Source organism: Podarcis liolepis (assembly GCF_965112155.1).
Source record: "Podarcis liolepis genome assembly, chromosome: 3".
Classification (NCBI taxonomy): domain Eukaryota; kingdom Metazoa; phylum Chordata; class Lepidosauria; order Squamata; family Lacertidae; genus Podarcis; species Podarcis liolepis.
In genome coordinates, this window is record NC_139557.1 from 87500899 (window position 1) to 87517114 (window position 16216).

At 42.1% G+C, this 16216-nt stretch overlaps 2 protein-coding genes and 1 long non-coding RNA gene across 6 annotated transcripts in view; 1 reads left to right on the plus strand and 2 right to left on the minus strand.

The window, feature by feature from the left end:
• Positions 1-7649, plus strand: part of GLP1R (glucagon like peptide 1 receptor) — a 100198-nt gene extending 92549 nt beyond the window's left edge. For all 3 annotated transcript variants that reach the window (XM_083497203.1, XM_083497204.1, XM_083497205.1), the window contains one exon: positions 3246-7649. In XM_083497203.1, the coding sequence (XP_083353329.1) occupies positions 3246-3413 (168 nt within the window). In that variant the 3' untranslated portion in view covers positions 3414-7649. The remainder of the gene's footprint in view (positions 1-3245) is intronic.
• Positions 38-13736, minus strand: SAYSD1 (SAYSVFN motif domain containing 1). Of its 2 annotated transcripts, XM_083497228.1 has the most exons (3): positions 13467-13689; positions 9789-10120; positions 38-318 (listed from the first exon to the last, which is right to left on the minus strand). In XM_083497228.1, the coding sequence occupies exons 1-3, from the start codon at positions 13605-13607 to the stop codon at positions 93-95; spliced, it is 699 nt and encodes a 232-aa protein (XP_083353354.1). In that variant the 5' UTR covers positions 13608-13689; the 3' UTR covers positions 38-92. The 2 variants fall into 2 exon arrangements, with proteins under 2 accessions (XP_083353354.1, XP_083353355.1); XM_083497229.1 differs by lacking the exon at positions 38-318 and having other exon boundaries at positions 8425-10120; positions 13467-13736.
• LOC310704163 lies at positions 6427-8367 on the minus strand. Its single transcript, XR_014524615.1, has 2 exons — positions 8280-8367; positions 6427-8036 (listed from the first exon to the last, which is right to left on the minus strand). It is a non-coding gene; the product is annotated as an uncharacterized lncRNA (long non-coding RNA).
• Positions 13737-16216: the final 2480 nt, after the last annotated feature.

Here is a 16216-nt window from a genome sequence, read left to right on the forward strand (position 1 = left end):
TATTACCTTCCATACAAAAAGAGAGAGAGAGAGAAAAGAATGTTTTCAAGTAATTTAGTTGACAGAAAACTAAAGCATTCAGATAGCGTTCTCTATGAATATATCAAAGTAGGAGTATGGAGAATTAGAAGGTCATTGTATTGATTTTTGAGTAAATAAAGTGCTAAGTTATAATAAAGCCCTGATATGTTGAGGGTTGTAGTTGAAGACCTGTATGAAGACATCCCTTTGCTTGTTAACTTGAAATGTGTATCGGGATTGGAGGAATTTTTGTTGTGCAGCCTTATTATCTTGTTGCCAAGTTGGATTTTGTTGACCCTGCCAGAATAAAATTTAAAAGGATTACGTTACTTGAATGAAAACAAGGACTCTGAAAAGCTTAAATAGTTTGGTCACCATTTTATAAGCCTCCTCCCCCTTCTCTTCTCTCTCTGTGTGTAGATCTGTCTCCCCCCTCATTACGTTCCCAATTTTCTCCTCCTCAGCCTTGAATTCCCCGCCAATTCTCCCCTCACCCCTTTGCTTTCTCACACACACTTCTTCCCACAACCCTATACTTCCTTATGTGTTGCCGGCTGCTTTCTTTTTCTTTGTTCCCTTCCCACCCACCATCACCAGTGGGAAAAAAGAGGAAGGGTTTTTTTCCCTAGTGTTTTTGTGTTTGGTTCCCGTTATATAGTTTCCCTCCCTATTTTAGAGAAAACACACTAATTTAAAAATTAGCTGAACTATAAAATAACAGTTGTAACAATATGTTAAAGATAAGTAAAAATTTATCAGTTTTAGACCCCTAAGTAATAGCAGTTGCCAGGACATTACTCGGTTTGCATCTACATAGTTCCATCCTTATTTTAGACATCATGATATATTGGCATATCACGATGTTTAGCTGGTATCACGATGCTGAAAACAGCAAAGAATCCTGTGGCACGTATTATCCTGTGGCACATATCGCCCAGCCCTAGTAGGCGATAATCTGGGTTGGTTTCTCTATTTTGTGTGAAATTTTGATCAGAACAGAGAGATATCTTCAAGGCAGTGTTATAGAACTTGCATGTCTTCGCAGTGGGTGCCAGATCCCTGTGCCTGAACTTTTACAGAAAGGGGGTCTCGGAAACTTCATTTCAGGGACTCAGGGACTGGCCACCTGTCAGATTTGGCCCACCAGGGATGCGGAGATTAAGATCTGGACCACCTGCTTCAATATGTGCCACAGGATTCTTTGCTGTTGCTTTCTGCAACAGGCTAATATGACTAGCCTTTGAAAAAGATCATAAACAGTAAGAGACCTCATAATGCATCCCCCCCCCTAACAGTAGTATCTACAGTACAAGAGCTACTGAGATGAATTAGCTGGCTTATGCTTGCACAATTATCCACTTACAAGAGGGTCATAGTATTTCCTTATTAAGTATCCTCTATTTTTGTGCAAAAAGCTAATTCTAGCTGATGTGATAAGTGGCTTTTGCTGCAGTTTCTAATTTTGCTGCTACCGTGATGGATCAAATCCTAGTGTACACATTGTGCAGCTCTGAATAAAAAATTAACTATTTAAATCAGCACCCTTTTTACTCTTGTAACTGGACCCCACACATTTTGCTTAACAGATGATTAGTGCAGATCCATGTTCAAAGATGGGACCTAGAGTTACTCAGTTGGTAGAGCATGAGACTCTTCACCTCAGGGTCATTGGTTTGGGCACCACGTTGGGCAAAAGATTCCTGCATTGCAGGCAGTTGAATTAGATGACCCTCCTAGTCCCTTCCAACTCTACGATTCTCTTGCATTGCATTTGGATCTGTAGTTCTAGTTTAAGATAAGTACTATAAGGCCTAGTGGTGAGCTGTCCTTAATCAGTACAGTTTTGGAGCTTTCAGTTCATAGGTACTTGAGAAAGTGGCTTATGGGGCAGCCAAGGAAGCTCCTGGGGGCTGGGGGAGAAACCAGAGAGTAGTACATCATTGACACCCTTGTCCAAGCTTACAGGCTTATTTGTGGCCATGATACGGGGCTATCTGTTTAGCCCATTTTAGTGTTGGCTAAGTTCTAAAATCTTCCTGGAGCTTTTAACTGTGTATTGACAAATGTACTTTTTTCTGACTGACGGTCGAATAAAAGGTTGATGATGATGATGTGGCCATGACAACCAAACTATGAACATTATGGGGTGGGGTGGGGGGGAATGCTACAGAACTGGATCTCTAATAGCTTTAAAAAATAATAATTTGCTTTATACAAATGCTATTTCCCCCTTACCAATAGCCTAAGAACAGAAATCTCTAATAGATTTGACCATGTTGTACCAACTTTGCTGCCTGCTTATGTCCTGAGTTTCTTTCACATGTCACTAGACTTGGTCTTGCAGTGACAATTGGATTTAAACGCTACTTTCCCCCATTAAATTTTTTTAGGAAATGAGAAAACGAGATGGGGTGAACCTACTTTTGTGGCTTTTCCAATTTGTATCCACACCCAACCATAGTAACTTAAAATACCTTACTCTCCTTTCACTTACATTTTGTGTGTGTATTCTTAGCACTCCAATCCTCCCCTTTTTTTGTTGCTGTGGATCTCAAAGTCAGCAGAACGGCATTTGCCAGGTGATTCCCCCCTCACTCCAGTCCTATGCATCTTTACTCAGCAGTAAGTCCCTCTCACTTCAAGGGCACTCCCAAGTAACAGCACAATCCTAGGCATGTCTATTCAGAAGTATGTCAGTGTGGTTCAACAGGGGTAGGATTGCAGCCTATGCATGCCTAGAATTTCAGTCTTATTCAAGATTTTACAACTGTTGAATTAACATTCTATAAATTGTGGTCTTTAGCTCTATCTGTATGCAGAAATACACTTGTTGACAGTCACAGTGAGTATCTTGGATTCTCAAAATGGTGTTGAAGCAGGAAATTCAGACTAGTTTGAACCATGTGCCCTCTTAACTTTAGATCAATGGGTTGCTGCAAGGAGTTCAGTTAAGGCATACTGTTCCCAACTGTTGCACAGACATACATCTATTTATAGAATAAGTAGAGAGTGCTGCTATTATTTTGGTTATGAAACTACCTATGAAGGACTGATTAAGTAATTACAGAAATTATCTGAAACAATAACAAGGGCGGCTTTAGAACCTTGCCAGTGTTTAATTATATGGGATATTTCATCTTTTCTTAGTGCTACAATAGAAGTGGCTCAAAATTGGATTATTCCCCTTTCTCTCTCTCTCATGCCTTTTTGTTTCCTTATGCAAGGTTCGGACAGAATTTCAGAAAAGCTGGGAGCGCTGGCAACTAGAGCACTTTTATGTCCGCAGAGACAGCAACATGAAGCCTCTCAAGTACCCAGCCAACAGTATAAGCAGCGGAGGTACCCTGGGAAGCACAGTCTATGCTGCCACTTTCCAGGCTACATTCAGCTAAGATTTCTGTGGAGGCTAGTGCAGAGGAGTCTGACCAGCTGACATGAACTGCAGGAGGTACAATCGAATCCCCTTGAATATCCAGCCAACCAGATTGCATGAGGCCTTTGGAAGACTTGAACCTCCCTCGTTCATGGCTGCAGGCAGCTGGACAAGCTTTCAAAATAAAGCGGCCACCTAATATAATCAATACATTTGAGGGGAGGACATGCTCTTTAAAGTAAGCTTAAAGCATTTCTTCTCACTATCAGAGGCCTCCAGGTGCCCAAAGCCTATAAACACTGTGTTGATGCTGTCACAAAGCGTAAAGGTAATCATTTATTAGCGTGGGTAGACAGGTTGACAGCTTTACTGATTAAATTACAAGGATGCAGCTGATCATTACAAACAAGAAAATACTCCCATTGGGAAAAAGGGGAGATTAAACTTTTGCATGGTTACAAAGAAACAGTCACCATAATCTGTAGAAGCATTTCAAGCCTTGCCAAGTGGTAGCTTTCTTAAACACCCAATATGCAGTCATTTGACTTGGGTGTTCCAGGCATTTCCACAAATGGGACTTTTGTGCCCCCCTCTAATCACACTGCAAGAATAGTATATTCACTGCAGTTTTGAAGGTCACATGTGGTGTCATGGACACCTAATGGCCAGTGCCAGTGATGTTATTTGCAATGAACCGTTATTCATCTCTTCACTCCTATGGCACAGTAAGATGTAGTTTACTTTTTGTTGCGTGAGGCGTTCTCTGTTTTATGGTAATGTGTACAATTAAAAATGGGAAAGATTATTTAACAAATAACCATTTTACACCCTTATGCTTTCACATACCTCTTTTTTAAAAAATAGTGCATGCTGTACATTTCTTCTCTGCAGCATTGGATTCTATCCCTCATTTTTGTAAAAAACAGCAGCATAGTAAACCTGATAAAAAGGCAATTTCTATGTGGCAGAGCAATCCTCTACTGACCCCAGCAGGACTATTCTACTCATCCACTGCATGGGGACAGCATATAGTACTGGTGACTGGAGCCACCTACTATTTCATCATTTGAAAAGGCTTGAATTGTTCTTGTGCCATTCAGATCAATTTTTGCTGGTACGTCCATGATTGAAGTATATGAATACTGGATATTTGATGTTGCCTTTGGTTGCATGCTCCCAAACATGTTAAAGAGTAATTTCTCTCTCGGAGAAACTTAAATCTATGTGCAGATGATGGTTCTTTTCCATGTGATGAATGCACACCCTTTCTGCTGTCATTAGTGTTTTTAAATGCCCAGTCTTAACACTCTCATAGCCCTTTACTGCTTCAGAAGGCTGCACAAATATTACTATGAACCAAAGTAGTTAGTGGCTTTCTGGAATTGAGTATTTGACAGGGAACAACGTATTATTCTCTGCCCCCTGTAGGTATAGAAGCGGATAAACAGGAACATGGAGAAAATAATACCCTTTATAACATCTATGGAGACACAAATGTAGAATTTAGTATTTTAGAACTTTAATCATTTGTTCACAGGAGTCCTTAACTTTAGCATATGTTTTTCTATGCCTTGCTTTTTTTCTTTCCTTTTCAAGTGTCTTATAGCTACAGGGCTCTTTTATGCTAGATGTTGAAAACAAAAACAAGCTGATTCAGGAGCTATATTTTCAGCACTTTGGCCAGCTCACTCTTCTATGCTACAGCCAGCCGGATTTCTTGCTTGTCAATAAGCCTTTAGAATCTTAAAAATTATGTAGACTGCTCAGCAGGAATGAATTAAAAATATATAAATCCAATTTGCCTTTTCAGTAAATCCAATTCAAGTTGCCAGTCATTCCTAGAACGTTTGATTGCATACAGAGAAACTCTGGTTTCAGAGATCATCATATATTAATTACCGTATTGGTAGTAATGGTGTGCGCTGCAGCACCGAGTTGAAGTACATTTGAAACTTGTCATCTCCTCTAAAAACATATTGCATGATACTATTGTGGCCGTTCTGGACTGGACCTTGGATTTACCAGAATCTGAAAGGTTCTGCTGTGGGCCCAGGAGACTGTCCCTGTGTTGTGTAGCGCATGCATAGAAATCTCTATGGCTGTGTACTGTGATGCCATAATTGGGTCTTGCAAGCTGCATCCGTATATACTGTGTGCACCTAACAGTAAAGAAACCTTCAGCAATGTGGTAATCCAGGGCAGTCAATGTGGTAGCTTCCAGATGTTGTGGACTGCACCTTCCGGCAGCCTCAGCCAGCATACAAATGGTTGGGGGGAAATGCAATTGTAGCCCAACAACTTCTAAGAGCAGCACACTGGCTGCCCCTGCTCTAAGCCATGCTGGACACGCCACCTTTGCTGGAGTGATGCTTTTATACTGTTACACTAGCATATTAGGATTCTGTCCATGCCAGATGTGAGCTACAACGTATTAGTTTCTTGAGAACCAGAGGCTACCAAAATCCACTGGACTCAAGTAGGTTTGCTAGCATAATTCAGTGATGTGGGCTGCTCAGTGATCTGGAATACCAAACCCTTTTAAGGAGTTGAATCGGCTGGCTTTGACAGAAATCCTACACATCAGACACAGCAACTGTAGCTGCCACAAGTTTAAAATTGTCTATAGAGCCGGTCATATAGACTGTCTCCACTGGCCTCCTTCAAGCCACTTTCCTGGTTTTAAAAGCTGACAACTGCAAGCTTTCCCCCATTATACTTTTCACAATTTACTCCAACACAATCCCCATTGGTGGGAAATAGTTGTGCTACAGATGTCTATTTACAGGCAAGCATGGTTGAGATCTGTGAATGCTTATTGTGCAGTTATTACTAGAGAATGTTTTGAAAATGGGACTTCAGAAGATTAGCAGTGTCTAAGCCACGCCTGTAGAGTTCCCAGGGCCAACTAGAGTCCTGGAAGGTTGCATCTCACCCCACTGGCTGAGGTCCCCACCCGATTTACACAAAGGAAGGGGGAGCATGTGGAAGGGAGACAAGCTCAGTGTTATATGAGAGGAGAGCAGACACATGAGTGGCATGCTCCACCATGTTTAATTTGCCCTTTAGTCAACATTGGAATTCCTGTAGCATAATAGAGCTTGTCATATGGGAAACAACGTCACATGCTTCACCAAACAGCAAGAAAAAAGGCAGTAGGCAAGGTTATTGAATGATGTGTCCCAAGAGACATTTTCTAAATTTTAGTATATTTTGTCTTGGTGTGTAAATTGAGCCTTCACGTATTTATCTTTCATTTTCGCCAAAATTCTAGGCTAGGCAGCCATTTAAATTCATGGCTTTTAAAAACTTTCACTAACTGTTCTCTTGTTCTTAAAATCACTTTGTGTTTCCCTTGATTTTTAACCTCTTCTCTTTTGAAGACCTTTGCAAATAAAATAAAATAAAATTCAATTAAACATGGGCCCCCACCTTATTTTGGTCTTGCCCCAGACCCATCTTGGCAGGTTATGGAAACCATACTGGCAGAGCTTGGTTCAATGGGGCTTTCAAGGAGCAGAATTACAGGAGCATTCTGACCATGGAAGGAGATGGGTAGAGCCCACCCAAATCTCAAAGAGCCCTTTTGCAACTGGCAAGATATTTTCCAGTTTAACCAAGGAAACAATTGCTGCCAAAAAAACCACCCATACACAATCCTCTTTTCCTACTGATTATGTAGTGTTGGTGTTGTTAAATTTGTTTGTTCTATTGTATTGCTATTCCTCTTTCAGCCAGCTATTTTTCATTTCTGGAATGTGATCCTAGTAAAGTGATGATGGATGCAGTATATGCAACTCCTTTAAAGGCTTGTTTAGTCTTGGGAGAAGATAGCAGATGCAGAAAAGAGCACTCAAGACCTCTTTTCAGCAATGTCTGTGGGCTGGTGGAAGCAGCCTTGGGAAACAAGAAATGCCCTCTCGTTACCAGCAGCCTGTTTATAACGTTCCCAATAAAACTAGTACCGATGAATAGAGGAGATGTGCATGAGCCTCAATGTTCAAGCTGCCTTTGCTTTGGAATTCATAGTATGCTTTAAGACTGCTCTTCATACGGGGCTCAAAAACAGTTTGAGCAACCCAAGACGCACCAGCAACCTGCTCACTCACTGTGATTCTACTTAAGTTTCATTCCACAGTTATGCACACAAGTCTTGTTAAATTAATACAACTTGTGAGGCACCTAAGTGGAAGCACGTATTGCAAATGTACCAAAATGGTGTATATATATATTAAGCATTAAAAATGAGTGAATGTCATATTTCTATCCTTACTGTTTTGATCCTTTTTTTAAAAAAATAATTGCATGTATTTATTTTTTAATGTTATAAAAATGGATAGCAAATTATGAATTATGTTCCTTTGTGCACGTGCGAATTCATCCTTGTCTTGCAAAAGCAATGTAATTTACCATATAAAGGTTTGCTGCAATTGATGTTAACTGTGTAATTCTCTCCTCATGGTTTCCAAGATGTGTCAGACATAAATTTATTTGTATCTCAGTTTACTTTAGATCTACTTGAGCAGAATCAATTTTTTTCCTTCATGCATTTTTAAAATATCAAGCCTTGAATCCACACATACCAATGAATGAATTGAATAAATCTTCAAAAAGTAAGCAACCAAAAAAAGTAAAATTTGCACACCTAGCATCTCTTGTACAGTGGTACCTCGGGTTACATACGCTTCAGGTTACATACGCTTCAGGTTACACACTCCACTAAGCCAGAAATAGTGCTTCAGGTTAAGAACTTTGCTTCAGGATAAGAACAGAAATCGGGCTCTGGCAGTGCGGCGGCAGCAGGAGGCCCCATTAGCTAAAGTGGTGCTTCAGGTTAAGAACAGTTTCAGGTTAAGAATGGACCTCCAGAACGAATTAAGTACTTAACCCGAGGTACCACTGTGTCCCTAATACAAGATAATGCTGATCTTTATGGAATCAAATCAGGTGCCTGACATTGTAAACACACACACACACACACACACACACACACACACACTCAAACAAACAGTGAAATGTAATAAATTCAGTAAGAGAGTTGAAAATAGGCTTTAATAGTCTCTACTGACTCAGATGGCACCACTATCCTTTGGCCCCCAAGTATGGGAGTGGGGAATCTGTCTGCAGAACTGCACACAGGTTATCTGGCCTGGGGAATTTCTCTTCATCCATATCCAACATCCAGGGTCCTGGGGAATTAGAGTAGCGGAGCTACTCTTCTGAGGGACAGGAGTTAACACTCCAACCATGCTGATGGATTCCATTTTAACAGTATGCTATGTGTTTAGACATTGTCTGCTAAAAGGTACTAAATTCATTTAAAACATACCGTACCTCAGTTGGTAGACTGGTCAACCTGCTTGTTTTCAAAAAGTAAAATATGTGGCATTCTGCAAGCAACACCCGATACAACACACCAGTAAAATCTGCTTGCCTTTTCCAACCCTTTGTAACACATTCTCATATTTTGTTAGTTTATTCATCACACCTTACTATTAACCTATTAGGAGGTGATTTGAAGCACAATCTTATGAATGTTCAATATCACTTGCTTCCAGGCAAGTGCACTGGGAATGCGGAAGTTTGAGCTGAGATGTCATCTGTATGCTGATGACATACAGATAGCTCTACCACTTCTGCAAATGGTATCTGCTGTTTTTCCCCTGCCAATTTAGTGCAGCTGTTTTGTTCATATGTGGTGGTGTTAGTACAGTTTAACTTTTTGTGCAAGCTGACTTTTGCTAAAAGTGGGGTGTAGATCCAAATTTTCAGTTCAATGAGCATTAATCAAACACACCTACAGTAGAAATACAAACCTAATGTATATATTATTGTCACATTATCCTTTCCACAAATGTGGCTCTTCTGCTTTTGATACTGGAGTGGATCGAATTTTTAAAAGAAGTTATAAGCAGACTTGGAGGTTATTGCTCAATGAAATGTAAGGTCCCCCTGCCCCTCTAGCTGGTTCTGTTGAGGTCTCCAAATTCAACTTAGGTGAGGAGAGAAACCCCAAGGAAAAGAATAGCTGTATATATTAATGTTTGGCATTGGTCTAAATATATATGAATATTTGTACATGCATTCCTGGATCTTTTAATATAAAGCTGGCCAAGATATTTTGCTTTCATTTGAAAGGGATGTCTATGAAAATAACAGCTTCAATGGTGAGAACCATATAGCCTAGAAAATGAGCCTTTGGGGGGGGGAGGCTGAATATGGATGTTTAATATCCTGTCTTTAGTTGTTTATTGTATAAGAAACAGTAACTGCAGCTCAACTCTTTAATTACAATATTGTAAACATTTCTAAAGATGAAAAATCTCACAGGAAACAGTTCCCATTTTGCTCAAGCAGAGGGGAGAGACCTAGTGATACTGGTATAGGCACTAGTTACCTCTGGGCTAAGGGCCGATACTGTAGTTCTCTCTCAAACTGTTCTGCTGTAAGTGTTCCATCAATGGCTTCACATCCTGGGTTAAAGACAGAATAGGCACTTCTTTCTCCAGTCTGTCTTTCTCCAGGGCCGCGGGTTCCTACATAGATCCAGTAAAACATAGACAGGACAAAATAAGGCAAACCAAACTCTAGTTCCACAAAGAGTCCCAGTAAGACAAGCCAGATGAGAAACTTGAGAAAGGTGACATTCAGAAGAAAGCAACTGGTCCACCTTGGTGCAGGGCATGTAACAGCTTCAGTTTGTGGCTTTTCTGGCCTTTGACTGGATTCCTGCAAAATAAAACAAAAAGCCACCCGGGTTATTTGTGCAATGGACAAATAATTAAGGCCAGAACAGCAATTGTTTCTAAGATCAATTTCGTGATGGAATATTGATTTCCAAAAAAGACCACTTTTTTCACACACTGCAGAAGGTTGAGCAATAGGTCAGAAGTAGGTAAGAAGCAAGAGGAGTCAGGCTGTGCTGGGCAAAGGCCATGTCACCATGTTGCAGGAAATATATGCTTGGTAGAATCGCAGAATGCAATTACCTGAAGATGTTCTGTGCTCTGCAGCATTCGAAAATACCTTTCCAACAAGAAGTCTAACGTTTGCTGCTTCTTTTGTATTCCACTCAAATACAGAAGCAGTGCTATCATCACTTACATTTCTGCCTTTGAATCTTGGATCTGACAGATTTGCAGCAGCATGAACTGGGTGGCAACAAAATTATGGTGTTCTGCACTTTCTCCCACTCCCAGTCCTTTGAGGCCTAGTCAAGAGAACAAACAGATCCACCAACTATGCCAACAATCAGAAGGACACAATGGCAGGAACTGAATCCTCCTCTTGTTTCAATGGCAGTGCCTTCCTAGACGCAGAAATACATCTTGCTCTTGCATTTGCAAGTTTTACTCTCATTGCACAGCTCAGGAATTGTTTGTCACAGTGTGCAGAAATTGTAATGATCTGTACACAGTCTTACATAAAAGTCTTCCTGATACAGTTTTAGTAATCATTTTTGGGGGCTGAATCATAGAATTATAGATTTGGAAGGGAGCATGAGGGACATCTAGTCCAATGTAGGAATCTTTTGTCCACTATGTCCCATGACCCTGAGATTAAGAATCTCATGCTCTACTGACTGAAGTATCCTAGCTCCATCTTCTTTTAAACATTCTGTTCATATTTCTAAAATAAAGTATTTCATAATCCTTTGGGGTTATTAATTTGGAGGTGGGGGACTGCTTTGGAGAAAAATGTTTTCCCTCAGTTTTTTCCAACCCTTCACTCACACCTATAATGATGACCAGTGTTTTTAGTTCCCACCCCCCAAAATAATAATAATAATAATAATCATCATCATCATCATCATCCAGAGGCATGGCTCACTAGCTACCAGTACTGAGGTAGGCAAAGAAAACTGAAATTTCAGCAGAATATCTCCAAACAGGAAGACCATGGGCAACACCATAATAAATGGGATTCAGCTTTTATAAAGTATAAAACAGCAAATAATGAATAATGGTATGTCTATAGACTCATGCTCAGTTCTTCTGAAAAAAGAACTTGAGACCAGAGCAGAAAGCTCATTAAACTATATTCTCAGTAAGTAGTAGCTAAAATATCCATTCAACCCATGCCGTCTAGCCTTCCTATTAGAACAGTGGTTCTCAAACTTTTCTCTGGGCCACACTTTCAGAATAAAAATTTGTGCCACACCAATTTTTTTTATTGATAAAAATAAATTGGAAAACAAAAAGAAACAACTAGCAGCGCTTCATTTATAACATGGAACACAACTAATTTATAATATGATCATGGGACATCTAGAAAGTATAAAACAAAGCAGCTATGTAAGAACATGACTCACTCCCAAAATATAATTATAAATGTGCCTCTTACAACATATGTACCTTAAGTATGTATACAAATTCAATGAGAGGTATGAGATTGCTTTTGCTGGGTAATCTTGTTTATATTAAGTCTAATATAGTGTGAGCCAGTGTGGTGTAGTGGTTAAGAGCGGTAGTCACGTAATCTGGGTAACCGGGTTCGCGTCTCCGCTCCTCCACATGCAGCTGCTGGGTGACCTTGGGCCAGTCACACTTCTATGAAGTCTCTCAGCCCCACTCACCTCACAGAGTGTTTGTTGTGGGGGAGGAAGGGAAAGGAGAATGTTAGCCGCTTTGAGACTCCTGAAGGGGAGTGAAAGGCGGGATATCAAATCCAAACTCTTCTTCTTCTTCTAATTTGAGACAAACTCTCATCTCCTTATCCAACACAAAGAAGCCCTTCTCTTTTCTGATCTTTCATATTTGTCAGAGTTGAAAATCCCCGTCCACCACAATATGTCATGGAGAACTGTAGTGGAAAAGCCTGTGTTCCTGTTCTCATTTTGAAAAGATACCTATCCATATTCTACAAATAAAAATATTTTTTTAATACCAATCTATACTACATTGAAACATTTAAATTTTTCTTTGATTGTCCTTGAATCTTCCTGCCACACATGCCACCCTCTCCTGCCATGTTTGTTTTCATGCTGTCTTAAACCCCTATTTCTAACGCTTACTCTTCAGCCTTACTCTTGTTTCCTTTTCTTAACAAAGTTTACCAATTTAACTCTCTATATAACGTGTAGTAACATGTAGTTTCTCCCAACTACTCTACTGTCAATCCCTTGGAACACCTCACTAGATGGTAAAATGATGAACTTCAAGGCAACTGTTGCCATGAGAACAAAGCTTGCCCTCCATCCCTAATAAAAGATGGACCGACCATGTATGGCTAAATTCCTGAAGGACGCTGGACCACATCTCCACGATATGGTGCAAATGGTGTTACACTGTCGCCCCAACAGGTTTCACGAGCACACATGCCCACTCCCAATCATAAGGAACATTTTGATCAGTATGAACTGTAAAACAGAAAGCATCACCACCAGGCGCGCTTGGGTTCAAATCATTGCTTGGCTGTGCATCTTGCCCTGACAAAGCTACAGAAGAAACATGAAGATCACCGGCCTATCCTATTCCTACCTCACAGGGATGGTGTGGAGATGAGAAAGCCCTGAGGGTCTTGGTTAGAAAACTGTAGTGATTAACATGTATGAGATAATAGTAGAGCCCAGGGAGAGAGAGAAGGCTCTCTGAGGATAAATAAATCAGTATGGGAAGAGCAGAGCCAAGTGCTAAAGTTCTTCCTGAGTGCTCAAGGCAGGGGCTTCATTTGTGAATGCTCCAACACGGCGGGGTGGAGGAAGGAGATAACCTTAGAACAGCAGAGCTGGAAGGGACCCCATGGGTCATCTAGTCCAACCCCCTGTGATGCAGGAATGAATGAACCTGTACACGCAGGAAATCAGTACGTTAGAAAGGCGGCCAGGCTAACAACTTTCGCCAGACGTTTGGCCCTGGAGCACTGAACACACAACACTCGTGCAGCGGTATCGCGCAGCATAAGCATCGCCTTGAGTTGCAATATCGCACGCGGCAGCTCTGACGGGAGAGCAGCTGCAGCGGCAGAAGAACCTGCAAGGAGAGCGGCGGCGAGGCCAAGCGGGTGAAAACGCGGCCTTCCCCTCCCCGCAACGCGCCTCGGGAGGCGGAGCCGCCTCGCGCCGAAGCTTACCAACCTCACTCGGCAGCGGGGGCCGGGCTTGGGCCTGCTCCTTCGCCGTCTCCACCTCCGCCGCCTTCCCTGGGGGCTTTGCCGAGGGAGCGGTGTGGCGGGTGCCGCGGCGGGCAGCCCGGAACTCGGCCAGCCTCTGCTCCATGCACGCAGCAGCAGCAGCGCCCGCCTCCGCCCGGTGCCACGTCCAGCACAAGCGCCCAAGAGCTTGCTGGCGTTGCGCGCTCGGCACGGCTGGCCGGGATCTGCCCCGGCGGGGAGAGCCGCCCCCGGGGCGGGACCGGAGGAGGGGCAGGAAGGCCCGCACCAAGTCAGAAGGGCGAAGTGGAAGGAGGAGTAGCTGCTTCCACCCCGCTAAGTTTTATTTAGGTTTTTGTTTTGTGTCATTCATGGCCTCAATTTTCAGCTACGGTTAGAAATGCTAGCCAGACGGAAACGCTTTCCCCTGCAAGCCACTGCCTGTTCCTGCTTCCAGCGGGTCTGGGAGCTTGCACGGGAACGAGCCCCTTAAAGCTGCTGGATGGTGACCGCTTCGTTTCCCACTTGCAGGAGTTAAATGCAGAGACAAATAAAGAAAGTGGTGGTGGGAAAGGACATTTGTAGCAGAGCACTTCTACACCTTGACATAAATAACTAGGATCGTTGTCATTTCTGCACTCCCCACCCCAACGTGGCTTTGCCCATCTTCCCTTGTACAATTTCAGGTGCGAGATTGTATTTGCTGGATTGGGGAGGGGGGAGGAAACTGGAACACGGTTGGTAGTAGCCCCCTCCTGAAGTAGGAACATGAGAGTCTGTTTTGTCCCATCTAGTATATCCCGACTTGTGATGTCTAGCAGCTGAAATTCACAGGCATGCTACCTCCAACAACTGAGGCAGAGGTCTGGCCAGTAGCCTTTGATAGGCTTGTCCTCTATGAAAGCCATCTTACAGCCAGCCAGGTTTATGACAATCACTATGACAATCAATAATTCAGCTTTTCTTAAAACAAACACAAGAAAGGGCAGTAGGGCCTTTGTGCACAGATGAGTTTGTGTGTAATATTAACACCACAGACTGGGTATATTTCTGGATTTCGTACTCAATGCAAAAAGTATTAGAAAGTGGGTCATGCAAGGACAAAGGGAAGGTGAGAAAGTGTTCTCTCTTCTTTTTAACATGATTCACCTTTCTGAATGGCCCTAATTATCTGGTTTGTAAAATTACATTTCCAAGTAATTTTACAAGCAGCAAGATCATTACCTTTGCTATCACCATTATCATCTTTATCTGGCCAATTGGAATCCCCATCTGCTTTTATGTTAAGAAATTATGTGACTAGGTGTTACCCTACTGCAGAATTTAATGTGCTGAGCTAACCAATTTTAATATAATGCCAAGTTTGCCGGAGGTTATTTCACTGGAACTTCCTTCATTTACCATATAGGCTGTCTGAAGATGTTTGCTCACTTGAATGTATTTGCAATAGCTTTTCAGGGTTTTAATTCCTTTCATCAACATTGAATGGCAATATATCAAGAGACCGTACTGTGTCTGAGAGCAGAGGAATAGCTATCCTGTTGTTTTCTCATCCTTCCCTCTGTATTTGTGGTTCAGAATCCTGGGAACTTCACCCTTTGTTAAGGGTGCTGGGAACTGTAGCTCTGTGAGGGTAATCTAGAGCTCCCAAAATACTTTGGTGTTTGAATACTTTAAATGTATGGTTTGTTCACAGCCAAAGCGTTTTACGTAAATGGAGGGGAAGTTGATCTTTATGAAATGGAGTCGGGAATTCATCTAGCTGTTCTGTTGAAGCTGTTCACAAATGATGGGGTGGACAGCCCCCTTTGGGATGTGTAAAATCCCTAGAAGGAACATGCATAACATGCATAACATAGAGAAGTTCCAGTGATGGACAGCATCCTGAGACAGGTGCGTCTTTCTGTCAGGGCCTGGGCCATCAAGAAAATAATTTTTGATGGGCCGGCATATCAATTTTATAAGTAAGACACTAGAGGTCAGATATCAGGAAAGCAAGACCCAATGCTAGATGCAGAAAATGTTGCCATGGGCAGGCTGGAGGTCAACTACCAGAAATGCCCGTCATAGTTCCTAGATGTGATAAAGTGCTCAGGCTGCTAGACTAGCTCTAAAGGAAGGACTTCTTGGAGCTTGAGGCCCTTCCGTTGGTTTTGGAGGTCATTTGATCATCCTCAAGCTGTTGGATCAAGACATAGATCTCAGACCAGCACTGGAGCTTTGAAGGACCCTTTCCCAGTAGAACCTAACTGGGCCTGCCTTTTGAAGGCACAGACAGCACAGGAGATAAGGCACCAAAGGCTACCTACTGGAGGTTTAGGTTTGAGATCCCTCTCTGGGCTAGACCCCTGAACAGCACAAGCAGAAGCCAAGACACAGATGGGTTGAATGAAGAGATTTAATGAGCCAACTTGGATTTATGAAAATGATATCTCCTCTGTGACCTGCTCCATCTCTGCATACCCTGCTGTGAAATGGAGTAAATCTAGAAGGGGACTCTGAGCACAAAATATTTGAGAAACACTATCTTGGAGAGAACGTGACAATTTCTTTCTTGCGAATGCAGAGCTGCTTAGTGATGAACCTGTTCACATCTTGAATAGCAACCGAGTACATAGAAGCCTAGCAGCCTTTATGGGATATTCAGAGCTTAGTTCCTCCGAAATGTATTTGTCAAGAGCTTAGGATCTCTTGCCATCAGGCAAGGTTAGGGTTTTTCTCCTGCTCTGTATATCA